The following is a 20165-nucleotide window of genomic DNA, read 5'->3' as shown; positions in this document are numbered from 1 at the left end:
ATAAACACGCTGCATATAACACACTGGCAGGTTAAACAGGCCTGGAGTATAAACACGCTGCATATAACACACTGGCAGGTTAAACAGGCCTGGAGCATAAACATGCTGCATATAACACACTGGCAGGTTAAACAGGCCTGGAGTAAAACCATGTTGCATATAACACACTGGCAGGTTAAACAGGCCTGGAGTATAAACACGCTGCATATAACACACTGGCAGGTTAAACAGGCCTGGAGCATAAACAAGCTGCATATAACACACTGGCAGGTTAAACAGGCCTGGAGCATAAACACGCTGCATATAACACACTGGCAGGTTAAACAGGCCTGGAGTATAAACACGCTGCATATAACACACTGGCAGGTTAAACAGGCCTGGAGCATAAACACGCTGCATATAACACACTGGCAGGTTAAACAGGCCTGGAGTATAAACATGCTGCATATAACACACTGGCAGGTTAAACAGGCCTGGAGTATAAACCATGCTGCATATAACACACTGGCAGGTTAAACAGGCCTGGAGTATAAACACGCTGCATATAACACACTGGCAGGTTAAACAGGCCTGGAGTATAAACCACGCTGCATATAACACACTGGCAGGTTAAACAGGCCTGGAGTATAAACACGCTGCATATAACACACTGGCAGGTTAAACAGGCCTGGAGCATAAACACGCTGCATATAACACACTGGCAGGTTAAACAGGCCTGGAGCATAAACACGCTGCATATAACACACTGGCAGGTTAAACAGGCCTGGAGCATAAACACGCTGCATATAACACACTGGCAGGTTAAACAGGCCTGGAGTATAAACACGCTGCATATAACACACTGGCAGGTTAAACAGGCCTGGAGCATAAACACACTGCATATAACACACTGGCAGGTTAAACAGGCCTGGAGCATAAACACGCTGCATATAACACACTGGCAGGTTAAACAGGCCTGGAGCATAAATACACTGCATATAACACACTGGCAGGTTAAACAGGCCTGGAGTATAAACACGCTGCATATAACACACTGGCAGGTTAAACAGGCCTGGAGCATAAACACGCTGCATATAACACACTGGCAGGTTAAACAGGCCTGGAGCATAAACACGCTGCATATAACACACTGGCAGGTTAAACAGGCCTGGAGTATAAACACGCTGCATATAACACACTGGCAGGTTAAACAGGCCTGGAGCATAAACATGCTGCATATAACACACTGGCAGGTTAAACAGGCCTGGAGTATAAACACGCTGCATATAACACACTGGCAGGTTAAACAGGCCTGGAGCATAAACACGCTGCATATAACACACTGGCAGGTTAAACAGGCCTGGAGCATAAACATGCTGCATATAACACACTGGCAGGTTAAACAGGCCTGGAGCATAAACATGCTGCATATAACACACTGGCAGGTTAAACAGGCCTGGAGCATAAACACGCTGCATATAACACACTGGCAGGTTAAACAGGCCTGGAGCATAAACACGCTGCATATAACACACTGGCAGGTTAAACAGGCCTGGAGTATAAACCACACTGCATATAACACACTGGCAGGTTAAACAGGCCTGGAGCATAAACACGCTGCATATAACACACTGGCAGGTTAAACAGGCCTGGAGTATAAACACGCTGCATATAACACACTGGCAGGTTAAACAGGCCTGGAGCATAAATGCTGCATATAACACACTGGCAGGTTAAACAGGCCTGGAGTATAAACACGCTGCATATAACACACTGGCAGGTTAAACAGGCCTGGAGCATAAACACGCTGCATATAACACACTGGCAGGTTAAACAGGCCTGGAGTATAAACACGCTGCATATAACACACTGGCAGGTTAAACAGGCCTGGAGCATAAACACGCTGCATATAACACACTGGCAGGTTAAACAGGCCTGGAGTATAAACACGCTGCATATAACACACTGGCAGGTTAAACAGGCCTGGAGCATAAACACGCTGCATATAACACACTGGCAGGTTAAACAGGCCTGGAGTATAAACACGCTGCATATAACACACTGGCAGGTTAAACAGGCCTGGAGCATAAACACGCTGCATATAACACACTGGCAGGTTAAACAGGCCTGGAGTATAAACCACGCTGCATATAACACACTGGCAGGTTAAACAGGCCTGGAGCATAAACATGCTGCATATAACACACTGGCAGGTTAAACAGGCCTGGAGTAAAACCATGCTGCATATAACACACTGGCAGGTTAAACAGGCCTGGAGTATAAACACACTGCATATAACACACTGGCAGGTTAAACAGGCCTGGAGTATAAACACGCTGCATATAACACACTGGCAGGTTAAACAGGCCTGGAGTATAAACACGCTGCATATAACACACTGGCAGGTTAAACAGGCCTGGAGCATAAACACGCTGCATATAACACACTGGCAGGTTAAACAGGCCTGGAGCATAAACACGCTGCATATAACACACTGGCAGGTTAAACAGGCCTGGAGTATAAACACGCTGCATATAACACACTGGCAGGTTAAACAGGCCTGGAGCATAAACACGCTGCATATAACACACTGGCAGGTTAAACAGGCCTGGAGTATAAACACGCTGCATATAACACACTGGCAGGTTAAACAGGCCTGGAGTATAAACACGCTGCATATAACACACTGGCAGGTTAAACAGGCCTGGAGTATAAACACGCTGCATATAACACACTGGCAGGTTAAACAGGCCTGGAGCATAAACCATGCTGCATATAACACACTGGCAGGTTAAACAGGCCTGGAGCATAAACACGCTGCATATAACACACTGGCAGGTTAAACAGGCCTGGAGTATAAACACGCTGCATATAACACACTGGCAGGTTAAACAGGCCTGGAGCATAAACACGCTGCATATAACACACTGGCAGGTTAAACAGGCCTGGAGCATAAACACGCTGCATATAACACACTGGCAGGTTAAACAGGCCTGGAGTATAAACACGCTGCATATAACACACTGGCAGGTTAAACAGGCCTGGAGCATAAACACGCTGCATACAACACACTGGCAGGTTAAATAGGCCTAGAGCATAAACACGCTGCATATAACACACTGGCAGGTTAAACAGGCCTGGAGTATAAACATGCTGCATATAACACACTGGCAGGTTAAACAGGCCTGGAGTAAAACCATGTTGCATATAACACACTGGCAGGTTAAACAGGCCTGGAGTATAAACACGCTGCATATAACACACTGGCAGGTTAAACAGGCCTGGAGCATAAACAAGCTGCATATAACACACTGGCAGGTTAAACAGGCCTGGAGCATAAACACGCTACATATAACACACTGGCAGGTTAAATAGGCCTGGAACATAAACACGCTGCATATAACACACTGGCAGGTTAAACAGGCCTGGAGCATAAACACACTGCATATAACACACTGGCAGGTTAAACAGGCCTGGAGCATAAACATGCTGCATATAACACACTGGCAGGTTAAACAGGCCTGGAGTAAAACCATGTTGCATATAACACACTGGCAGGTTAAACAGGCCTGGAGTATAAACACGCTGCATATAACACACTGGCAGGTTAAACAGGCCTGGAGTATAAACCACGCTGCATATAACACACTGGCAGGTTAAACAGGCCTGGAGTATAAACACGCTGCATATAACACACTGGCAGGTTAAACAGGCCTGGAGCATAAACACGCTGCATATAACACACTGGCAGGTTAAACAGGCCTGGAGCATAAACACACTGCATATAACACACTGGCAGGTTAAACAGGCCTGGAGTATAAACCACGCTGCATATAACACACTGGCAGGTTAAACAGGCCTGGAGCATAAACACGCTGCATATAACACACTGGCAGGTTAAACAGGCCTGGAGCATAAACACGCTGCATATAACACACTGGCAGGTTAAACAGGCCTGGAGCATAAACACGCTGCATATAACACACTGGCAGGTTAAACAGGCCTGGAGCATAAACACACTGCATATAACACACTGGCAGGTTAAACAGGCCTGGAGTATAAACACGCTGCATATAACACACTGGCAGGTTAAACAGGCCTGGAGTATAAACATGCTGCATATAACACACTGGCAGGTTAAACAGGCCTGGAGTATAAACACGCTGCATATAACACACTGGCAGGTTAAACAGGCCTGGAGTATAAACACGCTGCATATAACACACTGGCAGGTTAAACAGGCCTGGAGTATAAACATGCTGCATATAACACACTGGCAGGTTAAACAGGCCTGGAGTATAAACACGCTGCATATAACACACTGGCAGGTTAAACAGGCCTGGAGAATAAACACGCTGCATATAACACACTGGCAGGTTAAACAGGCCTGGAGCATAAACCATGCTGCATATAACACACTGGCAGGTTAAACAGGCCTGGAGCATAAACACGCTGCATATAACACACTGGCAGGTTAAACAGGCCTGGAGCATAAACACGCTGCATATAACACACTGGCAGGTTAAACAGGCCTGGAGCATAAACACACTGCATATAACACACTGGCAGGTTAAACAGGCCTGGAGTATAAACACGCTGCATATAACACACTGGCAGGTTAAACAGGCCTGGAGCATAAACACGCTGCATATAACACACTGGCAGGTTAAACAGGCCTGGAGTATAAACACGCTGCATATAACACACTGGCAGGTTAAACAGGCCTGGAGTATAAACATGCTGCATATAACACACTGGCAGGTTAAACAGGCCTGGAGTATAAACACGCTGCATATAACACACTGGCAGGTTAAACAGGCCTGGAGCATAAACACGCTGCATATAACACACTGGCAGGTTAAACAGGCCTGGAGTATAAACACGCTGCATATAACACACTGGCAGGTTAAACAGGCCTGGAGAATAAACACGCTGCATATAACACACTGGCAGGTTAAACAGGCCTGGAGTATAAACACGCTGCATATAACACACTGGCAGGTTAAACAGGCCTGGAGCATAAACACGCTGCATATAACACACTGGCAGGTTAAACAGGCCTGGAGTATAAACACGCTGCATATAACACACTGGCAGGTTAAACAGGCCTGGAGTATCAACACACTGCATAAAACACACTGGCAGGTTAAACAGGCCTGGAGTATAAACCCCACTGCATATAACACACTGGCAGATTAAACAGGCCTGGAGCATAAACAAGCTGCATATACCTCACTGGCAGGTTAAACAGGCCTGGAGTATAAACCACGCTTCATATAACACACTGGCAGGTTAAACAGGCCTGGAGCATTAACACACTGCATATAACACACTGGCAGGTTAAACAGGCCTGGAGCATAAACACGCTGCATATAACACACTGGCAGGTTAAACAGGCCTGGAGTATAAACACGCTGCATATAACACACTGGCAGGTTAAACAGGCCTGGAACATAAACACGCTGCATATAACACACTGGCAGGTTAAGCGGGCCTGGAGCATAAACACACTGCATATAACACACTAGCAGGTTAAACAGGCCTGGAGCATAAACATGCTGCATATAACACACTGGCAGGTTAAACAGGCCTGGAGCATAAACACGCTGCATATAACACACTGGCAGGTTAAACAGGCCTGGAGTATAAACACGCTGCATATAACACACTGGCAGGTTAAACAGGCCTGGAGCATAAACACGCTGCATATAACACACTGGCAGGTTAAACAGGCCTGGAACATCAACACGCTGCATATAACACACTGGCAGGTTAAACAGGCCTGGAGCAAAACCATGTTGCATATAACACACTGGCAGGTTAAACAGGCCTGGAGCATAAACACGCTGCATATAACACACTGGCAGGTTAAACAGGCCTGGAGTATAAACACGCTGCATATAACACACTGGCAGGTTAAACAGGCCTGGAGCATAAATGCTGCATTTAACACACTGGCAGGTTAAACAGGCCTAGAGTATAAACACGCTGCATATAACACACTGGCAGGTTAAACAGGCCTGGAGCATAAACACGCTGCATATAACACACTGGCAGGTTAAACAGGCCTGGAGTATAAACACGCTGCATATAACACACTGGCAGGTTAAACAGGCCTGGAGCATAAACACGCTGCATATAACACACTGGCAGGTTAAACAGGCCTGGAGTATAAACACGCTGCATATAACACACTGGCAGGTTAAACAGGCCTGGAGCATAAACACGCTGCATATAACACACTGGCAGGTTAAACAGGCCTGGAGTATAAACACGCTGCATATAACACACTGGCAGGTTAAACAGGCCTGGAGCATAAACACGCTGCATATAACACACTGGCAGGTTAAACAGGCCTGGAGTATAAACCACACTGCATATAACACATTGGCAGGTTAAACAGGCCTGGAGTATAAACACGCTGCATATAACACACTGGCAGGTTAAACAGGCCTGGAGTAAAACCAAGCTACATATAATGGCAGGATAAGCAGGCCTGGAGCATAAACCACACTGCATATATCACACTGGCAGGTTAAACAGGCCTGGAGCATAAACACGCTGCATAAAACACACTGGCAGGTTAAACAGGCCTGTAGTATAAACACGCTGCATATAACACACTGGCAGGTTAAATAGGCCTAGAACATAAACACACTGCATATAACACACTGGCAGGTTAAACAGGCCTGGAGCATAAACACTCTGCATATAACACACTGGCAGGTTAAACAGGCCTGGAGCATAAACATGCTGCATATAACACACTGGCAGGTTAAACAGGCCTGGAGTATAACCATGCTGCATATAACACACTGGCAGGTTAAACAGGCCTGGAGTATAAACACGCTGCATATAACACACTGGCAGGTTAAACAGGCCTGGAGCATAAACACGCTGCATATAACACACTGGCAGGTTAAACAGGCCTGGAGCATAAACACGCTGCATATAACACACTGGCAGGTTAAACGGGCCTGGAGAATAAACACACTGCATATGACACACTGGCAGGTTAAACAGGCTTGGAGTATAACCACGCTGCATATAACACACTGGCAGGTTAAATAGGCCTGGTACATAAACACGCTGCATATAACACACTGGCAGGATAAGCGGGCCTGGAGCATAAACACACTGCATATAACACACTAGCAGGTTAAACAGGCCTGGAGCATAAACATGCTGCATATAACACACTGGCAGGTTAAACAGGCCTGGAGTAAAACCATGTTGCATATAACACACTGGCAGGTTAAACAGGCCTGGAGTATAAACACGCTGCATATAACACACTGGCAGGTTAAACAGGCCTGGAGTATAAACACGCTGCATATAACACACTGGCAGGTTAAACAGGCCTGGAGCATAAACATGCTGCATATAACACACTGGCAGGTTAAACAGGCCTGGAGCATAAACTTGCTGCATATAACACACTGGCAGGTTAAACAGGCCTGGAGCATAAACACGCTGCATATAACAGACTGGCAGGTTAAACAGGCCTGGAGAATAAACACGCTGCATATAACACACTGGCAGGTTAAACAGGCCGGGAGCATAAACACGCTGCACATAACACACTGGCAGATTAAACAGGCCTGGAGTATAAACACTCTGCATATAACACACTGACAGGTTAAACAGGCCTGGAGTATAAACACACTGCATACAACACACTGGCAGGTTAAACAGGCCTGGAGCATAAACACACTGCATATAACACACTGGCAGGTTATACAGGCCTGTAGTATAAACCATGCTGCATATAACACACTGGCAGGTTAAACAGGCCTGGAGCATAAACACGCTGCATATAACACACTGGCAGATTAAACAGGCCTGGAATATAAACACGCTGCATATAATACACTGGCAGGTTAAACAGGCCTGGAGTATACACACGCTGCATATAACAGACAGGCAGGTTAAACAGGCCCGGAGTATAAACCACGCTGCTTATAACACACTGGCAGGTTGAACAGGCCTGGAGTAAAAACAAGCTGCATATAACACACTGGCAGGTTAAACAGGCCTGGAGCATAAACCATGCTGCATGTAACACACTGGCAGGTTAAACAGGCCTGGAGCATAAACACGCTGCATAAAACACACTGGCAGGTTAAACAGGCCTGGAGTATAAACACGCTGCATATAACACACTGGCAGGTTAAATAGGCCTGGAGCATAAACACGCTGCATATAACACACTGGCAGGTTAAACAGGCCTGAAGCATAAACACGCTGCATAAAACACACTGGCAGGTTAAACAGGCCTGTAGTATAAACACGCTACATATAACACACTGGCAGGTTAAATAGGCCTGGAACATAAACACGCTGCATATAACACACTGGCAGGATAAGCGGCCCTGGAGCATAAACACACTGCATATAACACACTAGCAGGTTAAACAGGCCTGGAGCATAAACATGCTGCATATAACACACTGGCAGGTTAAACAGGCCTGGAGTAAAACCATGTTGCATATAACACACTGGCAGGTTAAACAGGCCTGGAGTATAAACACACTGCATATGACACACTGGCAGGTTAAACAGGCCTGGAGCATAAACAAGCTGCATATAACACACTGGCAGGTTAAACAGGCCTGGAGCATAAACACGCTACATATAACACACTGGCAGGTTAAATAGGCCTGGAACATAAACACGCTGCATATAACACACTGGCAGGTTAAGCGGGCCTGGAGCATAAACACACTGCATATAACACCCTAGCAGGTTAAACAGGCCTGGAGCATAAACATACTGCATATAACACACTGGCAGGTTAAACAGGCCTGGAGTAAAACCATGTTGGATATAACACACTGGCAGGTTAAACAGGTCTGGAGTATAAACACGCTGCATATAACACACTGGCAGGTTAAACAGGCCGGGAGTATAAACCACACTGCATATAACACACTGGCAAGTTAAACAGGCCTGGAGCATAAACCACGCTGCATATAACACACTGGCAGGTTAAACAGGCCTGGAGCATAAACACGCTGCATATAACACACTGGCAGGTTAAACAGGCCTGGAGTATAAACACGCTGCATATAACACACTGGCAGGTTAAGCAGGCCTGTAGCCTAAACACGCTGCATATAGCACACTGGCAGGTTAAACAGGCCTGGAGCATAAACATGCTGCATATAACACACTGGCAGGTTAAACAGGCCTGGAGTATAAACACGCTGCATATAACACACTGGCAGGTTAAACAGGCCTGGAGTATAAACACGCTGCATATAACAGACTGGCAGGTTAAACAGGCCTGGAGTATAAACCACGCTGCTTATAACACACTGGCAGGTTGAACAGGCCTGGAGTAAAAACAAGCTGCATATAACACACTGGCAGGTTAAACAGGCTTGGAGCATAAACCATGCTGCATGTAACACACTGGCAGGTTAAACAGGCCTGGAGCATAAACACACTGTATAAAACACACTGGCAGGTTAAACAGGACTGGAGTATAAACACGCTGCATATAACACACTGGCAGGTTAAATAGGCCTGGAGCATAAACACGCTGCATATAACACACTGGCAGGTTAAACAGGCCTGGAGCATAAACACACTGGATATAACACACTGGCAGGTTAAACAGGTATGGAGCATAAACACGCTGCATATAACACACTGGCAGGTTAAACATGCCTGGAGTATAAACCACACTGCATATAACACATTGGCAGGTTAAATAGGCCTGGAGCATAAACACACTTCATATATCACACTAGCAGGTTAAACAGGCCTGGAGCATAAACATGCTGCATATAACACACTGGCAGGTGAAACAGGCCTGGAGTAAAACCATGTTGGATATAACACACTGGCAGGTTAAACAGGTCTGGAGTATAAACACGCTGCATATAACACACTGGCAGGTTAAACAGGCCTGGAGTATAAACCACACTGCATATAACACACTGGCAAGTTAAACAGGCCTGGAGCATAAACCACGCTGCATATAACACACTGGCAGGTTAAACAGGCCTGGAGCATAAACACGCTGCATATAACACACTGGCAGGTTAAACAGGCCTGGAGTATAAACCACGCTGCATATAACACACTGGCAGGTTAAGCAGGCCTGTAGCCTAAACACGCTGCATATAGCACACTGGCAGGTTAAACAGGCCTGGAGCATAAACATGCTGCATATAACACACTGGCAGATTAAACAGGCCTGGAGTATAAACACGCTGCATATAACACACTGGCAGGTTAAACAGGCCTGGAGTATACACACGCTGCATATAACAGACAGGCAGGTTAAACAGGCCTGGAGTATAAACCACGCTGCTTATAACACACTGGCAGGTTGAACAGGCCTGGAGTAAAAACAAGCTGCATATAACACACTGGCAGGTTAAACAGGCTTGGAGCATAAACCATGCTGCATGTAACACACTGGCAGGTTAAACAGGCCTGGAGCATAAACACGCTGTATAAAACACACTGGCAGGTTAAACAGGACTGGAGTATAAACACGCTGCATATAACACACTGGCAGGTTAAACAGGCCTGGAGCATAAACACGCTGCATATAACACACTGGCAGGTTAAACAGGCATGGAGCATAAACACGCTGCATATAACACACTGGCAGGTTAAACATGCCTGGAGTATAAACCACACTGCATATAACACATTGGCAGGTTAAACAGGCCTGGAGCATAAACACACTTCATATATCACACTAGCAGGTTAAACAGGCCTGGAGCATAAACATGCTGCATATAACACACTGGCAGGTGAAACAGGCCTGGAGTATAACCACATTGCATATAACACACTGGCAGGTTAAACAGGCCTGGAGTATAAACACGCTGCATATAACACACTGGCAGGTTAAACAGGCCTGGAGTATAAACCACGCTGCATATAACACACTGGCATGTTAAACAGGCCTGGAGTATAAACACGCTGCATATAACACACTGGCAGGTTAAACAGGCCTGGAGCATAAACCACGCTGCATATAACACACTGCCAGATTAAACAGGCCTGGAGCATAAACACGCTGCATATAACATGCTGGCAGTTTGAACAGGCCTGGAGTATAAACCACACTGCATATAACACACTGGCAAGTTAAACAGGCTTGGAGCATAAACCACGCTACATATAACACACTGGCAGGTTAAACAGGCCTGGAGCATAAACACACTGCATATAACACACTGGCAGGTTAAACAGGCCTGGAGTATAAACCACGCTGCATATAACACACTGGCAGGTTAAACAGGCCTGTAGCATAAACACGCTGCATATAACACACTGGCAGGTTAAACAGGCCTGGAGCATAAACCACGCTGCATATAACACACTGGCAGGTTAAACAGGCCTGGGGCATAAACACGGTGCACATAACAAACTGGCAGGTTAAACAGGCCTGGAGCATAAACGCACTGCCTATAACACACTGGCAGGTTAAATAGGCCTGGAGCATAAACACTCTGCATATAACACACTGGCAGGTTAAACAGACCTGGAGCATCAACACGCTGCATATAACACACTGGCAGGTTAAACAGGCCTGGAGCATAACCACGCTGCATATAACACACTGGCAGGTTAAACAGGCCTGGAGCATAAACCACACTGCATATAACACACTGGTGGGTTAAACAGGCTTGGAGTATAAACATGCTGCATATAACACACTGGCAGGTTAAACAGGCCTGGAGTATAAACACGCTGCATATAACACACTGGCAGGTTAAACTGGCCTGGAGCATAAACACGCTGCATATAACACACTGGCAGGTTAAACAGACCTGGAGTATAAATACGCTGCATATAACACACTGGCAGGTTAAACAGGCCTGGAGCATAAACCAAGCTGCATATAACACACTGGCAGGTTAAACAGGCCTGGGGCATAAGTCACGCTGCCTATAACACACTGGCAGGTTAAACAGGCTTGGAGTATAAACATGCTACAAATAACACACTGGCAGGTTGAACAGGCCTGGAGCAAAACCATGTTGCATATAACACACTGGCAGGTTAAACAGGCCTGGAGCATAAACACGCTGCATATAACACACTGGCAGGTTAAACAGGCCTGGAGCATAATCACGCTGCATATAACACACTGGCAGGTGAAACAGGCCTGGAGCATAAACACACTGCATATAACACACTGGCAGGATAAACAGGCCTGGAGTATAAACCACACTTCATATAACACACTGGCAGGTTAAACAGGCCTGGAGCATAAACACGCTGCATATAACACACTGGCAGGTTAAACAGGCCTGGAGTATAAACACGCTGCATAAAACACACTGGCAGGTTAAACAGGCCTGGAGCATAAATGCTGCATTTAACACACTGGCAGGTTAAACAAGCCTGGAGTATAAACACGCTGCATATAACACAATGGCAGGTTAAACAGGCCTGGAGCATAAACACGCTGCATGTAACACAGTGGCAGGTTAAGCAGGCCTGGAGTATAAACACGCTGCATATAACACACTGGCAGGTTAAACAGGCCTGGAGCATAAACACGCTGCATATAACACACTGGCAGGTTAAACAGGCCTGGAGTATAAACACGCTGCATATAACACCCTGGCAGGTTAAACAGGCCTGGAGCATAAACACGCTGCTTATAACACACTGGCAGGTTAAACATACCTGGAGTATAAACACGCTGCATATAACACACTGGCAGGTTAAACAGGCCTGGAGCATAAACACAATGCATATAACACACTGGCAGGTGAAACAGGCCTGGAGTATAAACCACTCTGCATATAGCACACTGGCAGGTTAAACAGGCCTGGAGCATAAAGATGCTGCATATAACACACTGGCAGGTTAAACAGGCCTGGAGTAAAACCAAGCTGCATATAATGGCAGGATAAACAGGCCCGGAGCATAAACCACACTGCATATAACACACTGGCAGGTTAAACAGGCCTGAAGCATAAACACGCTGCATAAAACACACTGGCAGGTTAAACAGGCCTGTAGTATAAACACGCTACATATAACACACTGGCAGGTTAAATAGGCCTGGAACATAAACACGCTGCATATAACACACTGGCAGGATAAGCGGGCCTGGAGCATAAACACACTGCATATAACACACTAGCAGGTTAAACAGGCCTGGAGCATAAACATGCTGCATATAACACACTGGCAGGTTAAACAGGCCTGGAGTAAAACCATGTTGCATATAACACACTGGCAGGTTAAACAGGCCTGGAGTATAAACACGCTGCATATAACACACTGGCAGGTTAAACAGGCCTGGAGCATAAACAAGCTGCATATAACACATTGGCAGGTTAAACAGGCCTGGAGCATAAACTTGCTGCATATAACACACTGGCAGGTTAAACAGGCCTGGAGCATAAACACGCTGCATATAACAGACTGGCAGGTTAAATGGGCCTGGAGAATAAACACGCTGCATATAACACACTGGCAGGTTAAACAGGCCTAGAGCATAAACACGCTACATATAACACACTGGCAGGTTAAATAGGCCTGGAACATAAACACGCTGCATATAACACACTGGAAGGGTTGAACAGGCCTGGAGCAAAACCATGTTGCATATAACACACTGGCAAGTTAAACAGGCCTGGAGCATAAACACACTGCATATAACACACTGGCAGGTTAAACAGGCCTGGAGCATAATCACGCTGCATATAACGCACTGGCAGGTGAAACAGGCCTGGAGAATAAACACACTGCATATAACACACTGGCAGGATAAACAGGCCTGGAGTATAAACCACACTTCATATAACACACTGGCAGGTTAAACAGGCCTGGAGCATAAACACGCTGCATATAACACACTGGCAGGTTAAACAGGCCTGGAGTATAAACACGCTGCATATAACACACTGGCAGGTTAAACAGGCCTGGAGCATAAATGCTGCATTTAACACACTGGCAGGTTAAACAAGCCTGGAGTATAAACACGCTGCATATAACACAATGGCAGGTTAAACAGGCCTGGAGCATAAACACGCTGCATGTAACACAGTGGCAGGTTAAGCAGGCCTGGAGTATAAACACGCTGCATATAACACACTGGCAGGTTAAACAGGCCTGGAGCATAAACACGCTGCATATAACACACTGGCAGGTTAAACAGGCCTGGAGTATAAACACGCTCCATATAACACACTGGCAGGTTAAACAGGCCTGGAGCATAAGCACGCTGCTTATAACACACTGGCAGGTTAAACATACCTGGAGTATAAACACGCTGCATATAACACACTGGCAGGTTAAACAGGCCTGGAGCATAAACACAATGCATATAACACACTGGCAGGTGAAACAGGCCTGGAGTATAAACCACTCTGCATATAGCACACTGGCAGGTTAAACAGGCCTGGAGCATAAAGATGCTGCATATAACACACTGGCAGGTTAAACAGGCCTGGAGTAAAACCAAGCTGCATATAATGGCAGGATAAACAGGCCCGGAGCATAAACCACACTGCATATAACACGCTGGCAGGTTAAACAGGCCTGAAGCATAAACACGCTGCATAAAACACACTGGCAGGTTAAACAGGCCTGTAGTATAAACACGCTACATATAACACACTGGCAGGTTAAATAGGCCTGGAACATAAACACGCTGCATATAACACACTGGCAGATTAAGCGGGCCTGGAGCATAAACACACTGCATATAACACACTAGCAGGTTAAACAGGCCTGGAGCATAAACATGCTGCATATAACACACTGGCAGGTTAAGCAGGCCTGGAGTAAAACCATGTTGCATATAACACACTGGCAGGTTAAACAGGCCTGGAGTATAAACACGCTGCATATAACACACTGGCAGGTTAAACAGGCCTGGAGCATAAACACGCTGCATATAACACACTGGCAGGTTAAACAGGCCTGGAGCATAAACTTGCTGCATATAACACACTGGCAGGTTAAACAGGCCTGGAGCATAAACACGCTGCATATAACAGATTGGCAGGTTAAACGGGCCTGGAGAATAAACACGCTGCATATAACACACTGGCAGGTTAAACAAACCTAGAGCATAAACACGCTACATATAACACACTGGCAGGTTAAATAGGCCTGGAACATAAACACGCTGCATATAACACACTGGCAGGTTAAGCGGACCAGGAGCATAAACACACTGCATATAACACCCTAGCAGGTTAAACAGGCCTGGAGCATAAAGATGCTGCATATAACACACTGGCAGGTTAAACAGGCCTGGAGTAAAACCATGTTGCATATAACACACTGGCAGGTTAAACAGGCCTGGAGTATAAACACACTGCATATAACACACTGGCAGGTTAAACAGGCCTGGAGTATAAACCACGCTGCATATAACACACTGGCAGGTTAAACAGGCCTGGAGCATAAACATGCTGCATATAACACACTGGCAGGTTAAACAGGCCTGGAGCATAAACTTGCTGCATATAACACACTGGCAGGTTAAACAGGCCTGGAGCATAAACACGCTGCATATAACAGACTGGCAGGTTAAACAGGCCTGGAGAATAAACACGCTGCATATAACACACTGGCAGGTTAAACAGGCCGGGAGCATAAACACGCTGCACATAACACACTGGCAGATTAAACAGGCCTGGAGCATAACCACGCTGCATATAACACACTGGCAGGTTAAACAGGCCTGAAGCATAAACCAAGCTGCATATAACGCACTGGCAGGTTAAACAGGCCTGGAGCATAAACCACGCTGCCTATAACACACTGTTATATATTGTATTTCATTCTCCTCTTCCATTATTTTAATGCTGCTTGTGTTCTCTTGTAGGGAGTGGACTTAAGGTCAATGTATATCCTTTGAAGGCCAGGGAAAGAAGTGGTTCTGATGTGCTCCTAAACTGTACATTCAGCACTGATGACTCCCATATAAATCTGGAAATGCTAACTGTGAAATGGATATCAAATGGGAGCAATATTGCAGCACAGTATCCACCTGGTGAGGAAGATGCATCTCAACGTGTGAAAATAGTGAAGGATGAATTACATAATGGGAAAGCCTTTTTGTTACTCAGTAATGTTACCAAGACTGATGCTGGAAGCTACAAATGTGAGGTTGAATACAATAAAGTGAAAGCTGATCAACAGATGAACTTAGAAATCCAAGGTATTGCAAAGCTATGCATTGCTTTCCATATTTTTTAAAATGTGTATTAATCTTGAAACACCGTAATACAAACAGCATTTATATAATCATCAATAAAAATTGTGACTGCAGCATCCAAAGTTATTAGGGCCAGTCATAAAATGTGCATGCATTTGTCCAGGGCTTTGCATATCATAAAAGGCCTTGCATGTTTCTGCCCTGTTGCATCCACACCATTAAACCTCTATACTAATAAGCCCACACTCCTACCAGGCACCATTCACCAACCTGGCAGTAGTGTTGTTACTTGCTGGGCCCCATGTCATAATTTACAGGAGTCCAATGGACAACAACTAAGTGGTTTAACAGCTATGGCTGCAGAGATCTCCTTCGCCTGTTAGTATTTTGTGTAGAAGACAGTACTGAGCAACATAGTAATACTGATGCACTGTTACCCTCCATATCAATAAAGCAAAACAACAACCTCCACACCACGAAAAACTGGTAACTACAAGGCAATAGGTGAAACACACTGCACTTTATTAAAACATAGCAGTAGACAAGTTTAGCGCTTTCATCCACCTTGGGACTTCCTCAGAACTACTGCAAATCATAAAACACTTTACTTAAATAGTATCACATGATGCAGTAAAACAACCCCCATATTAAAGAGCCCATTTCTATTACATGTACACTTAGGTTCATAGGTTCATAGGCTCATACTAGGCTATCTGCCCTAGGGCATTTATAAGCCTAGCCAGAGTGTGTTTGGCTTTCGCCACCCATTTTAAATGAATTTTGCTATGCCCTTTTTCGAGGTTAGTATACTGTGCCTCTGTCTAACAGTGACACAGAAGTGATACCCGGGGTAAACCTACATTCTTCCATCCACTCATCAAGATTCCTCTTGAAGAGTGTCAATGAGGGACTCTGCCTAACCTGGACTGGAATTTTATTCCAGAGTGAAGGGAGCCTCTGGGTTATGAATCTGTCCCTCCAGCATGTCCTATTTATTTCAGTGCTGAAGTTCAAGTCTCTCGAGCACGTGGCTCGATGGGATTTGTATTTTCTGAGGTGCAGCATGTCCATTAATTCCGGGTTGGACATTGCTTTATAAGTCAGGCACAGATCGCCTCTGAGCAGGCGGTATGCCACTGAGTAGAGCTGGAGTTTCTTTAACCGGGCAGCATATGGCATCTGTTTGAGCCCTTTGATCCTCTTGGTGAGGTAGTTTTGGGGTCTTTCCAGTTGCTGCAGGTGTCTGGTAAGGTACATCCCAAAAAGGGCATTGTACTCAATTATGGGCCTGATGAGGGATGAGTAAAGAGGCACAATGACCTCCCCTGATCTAGATGTGAATCCCTTCATGATTAGGTGGGCTATATAAAATGTTTTTCTAACCACTTTGGCCATGTGGTTGTCAAATGAGAGATTGCTATCAACTTGAATCCCCAGGTCCCTAATTACTTCTTCTGTACTTAATGGATTACCACCTATGTGGTAATTTGTGGGCACTTTATTTTTGCCAAAGGGGATGACTATACACTTTTTGGCATTTAGTTTGAGGCCATGGCTCTGGCACCAGTTGTCTGTTTCTATGAGGCCCTTTTGGAGGATGCTTGTGTCAGCTGGAGAGTCGATTATGGCGCCCAGTTTGCAGTCATCTGTGAACCTGGTCAGCCACAGTCCTTCCGTGTTGGCCTGTACCTCCGAGAAATATATACCGAACAAGAGAGGTCCCAGGACTGAGCCTTGTGGGACGCCACTTGTAATTGGTTTGTTGTCTGACATGGCTCCAGCAATTCTAACCATGTGGGTTCTGTCCTTGAGCCAGTTTGCAACCCATCTAGTGACATAGGGGTTTATATTTAAGCTGGTGAGCTTATCTATAATGCCCGAGTGGGGTATTGTATCGAAGGTTTTTGCGAGGTCCAGGTAGGCTGTGTGGACCACCTTCCCCTCGTCAATGGCCTTGGTGATGGTTTCAAAGAAATCGACCAGATTTAAGAGGCAGGATCTGCCCTTAACAAAGCTGAACTGGGTAGGATCCAGTGTCTGTAGGTCCCCGATATCTTTATTTATTAGGTCCATGATGATCCTTTCCATAGCTTTGCAGACCAAGCTAGTCAGGCTTATCAGGTGATAGTTTCCAGGATCCGTTGAGGCACCAGCTTTGTGGAGAGGGACCACTGTTGCTGTACGCCACTCTTTGGGTACATATCCTGTAGTAAGGCTGAGATTGAACAGTAGTTTTATATTTGTGTTTAGCTCTTCTTGGAGTTCATGTAGGATGCCGCTCCAGGACACCGTCTGGTCCTATTGATGCTGTGGTTTTTGCTTTGGAGAGGGCGGCTCTTACCTGAGCATCTGAGATGTCAGTGGGGCAGCACTCTGCTGGGATAGATATTTGCCCTTTTGGTGGGGGGGGAGTTTGCACTGAACCTGTCAGCTAGGATGTTGGCAATGTCTGTGGGTTCGGTGTATTTTTTGTCATTTTTTTTAAATCGTTTTTTTGGTGTATTTTTTGTCATTTTTTTTAAAAACATAGTTTTTAATTAATTTATTTATTTGTTGTTTTTCTTTTTATTTATTTAATGGGTTTGCAATTGTGCACTTGTTTTCATCTTAAAAGCAGTATATTTAACACTGTTTTATGAATGAATGTCATCACTCAGAGATTTCAGGTTATTTTGGAAGAGCTTTCATTTAATTTTTCATGAATTTTTTTATTCAATTTCATTCAGCCACAGAGTGACAACTGATTGGGCTGGATGTTAAGGTTTGTCTTTTTTAATAATTCTAGGATAGGTAGGATTATTATGTGTTGCATTCCAGACATAAGGCAGCATGCATTATGGATTTTGGCTATGTTTTGATACATATGTGGTAAAATGGGTGTGCTTGACTCTGAATGGCTTTATTGGTGGGTGAAGTGACATTTCTTGATGGTCTTTTGTCTGAAGCAAAAATGCCAAGCAGCATAGAGATAATTATGTTTTCCACAGAAAATTATTGATGGTGGTATTTTTAAGTATATCCAGCAGTGAGGTGCTACTTGTAAGTATGTGCCAGCAGTGAAGTACTATTTCTAGGAATGTGCTGGCAGTGAGGTGCTATTTCTAAGTATTGAAATATATGAAATAGTGTGAAGGAGGTTATTCACAATGATATTTCAATACTTCCTCTACTATTACACAAAAATCAAACAACCCATATACATGGAAATATAAATAAAAATAAATATTACTGTCTGTTTGATTTACTTAAAATCAATTCCAACAACATATCAACATTGAAGGCTTTTTAAATTCAACACTGAAGTAATAGCACAAGTTTCATTGAGACCTGGGAATACTAGGGCATTTAGCCTAAGTTGCCATAAAAGCTCCCTCACTAACAGATGATCCTCAGTGACCCTGCCCCTTACATCCCTTTTCAGCTGTTCAATCACCATAAACTTGAATACATGTGATGGACAACTTTTTATATGCCTAAATAAAGCACCAGTATCCTTTCCTTTAATAACCTCCCTCACATGTTCATATATCTTATCTTTCACCTTTCTAATGGTCTTTCCCAATGTAAAAGGCAGGGCACATTTGGCAGCAGGCCACATAAATTGGCCAGTTAGTATCACAATGATATTTCAGTTTGACTTTTCTGTAACAGTAGAGGAAATATACATGTAATAGAAGTGGGCTCTTTAATATGGGGGTTGTTTTACTGCATCATGTGATACTGATAGACTATTTAAGTAGAGTGTTTTAGAATTTGCAGTAGTTCTGAGGAAGTCCCAAGGTGGATGAAAGTGCTACTGCTGTGTTTTAATAAAGTGCAGAGCGCAGAGTGAGTTTTACATGTTGCCTTGTGGTTACCCTCCATATCAATGCTGCATGATAGGAAAATCCCTACTAGCAACAGTGTCCTGTACAGTACAGGCAAACCTGCTGCCACACACTACCTTGTCCCACTCCCTTGTGATGTAGACAAGCTCCTGCCAATGGGAGATTATATAGTACCAGATTCTCTTATTATTATAACATGG

General features: G+C 44.9%; 1 protein-coding gene across 2 annotated transcripts in view; it reads left to right on the top strand.

Annotated features, from left to right (window-relative positions):
• The window catches only part of LOC122813992, a 155825-nt gene that overhangs the window by 27731 nt on the left and 107929 nt on the right, over nt 1-20165 (top strand). For both annotated transcript variants that reach the window (XM_044086567.1, XM_044086566.1), the window contains exon 2: nt 15806-16141. In XM_044086567.1, coding sequence (XP_043942502.1) covers nt 15806-16141 — 336 coding nt within the window. The remainder of the gene's footprint in view (nt 1-15805; nt 16142-20165) is intronic.

The sequence above is a fragment of the Protopterus annectens genome, chromosome 10.part0 (assembly GCF_019279795.1).
Source record: "Protopterus annectens isolate FY-2018-M chromosome 10.part0, PAN1.0, whole genome shotgun sequence".
Lineage (NCBI taxonomy): Eukaryota > Metazoa > Chordata > Ceratodontiformes > Protopteridae > Protopterus > Protopterus annectens.
The sequence above is the reverse complement of the archived record's forward strand: the minus strand, read 5'-3'. Positions and strand labels throughout refer to the sequence as shown.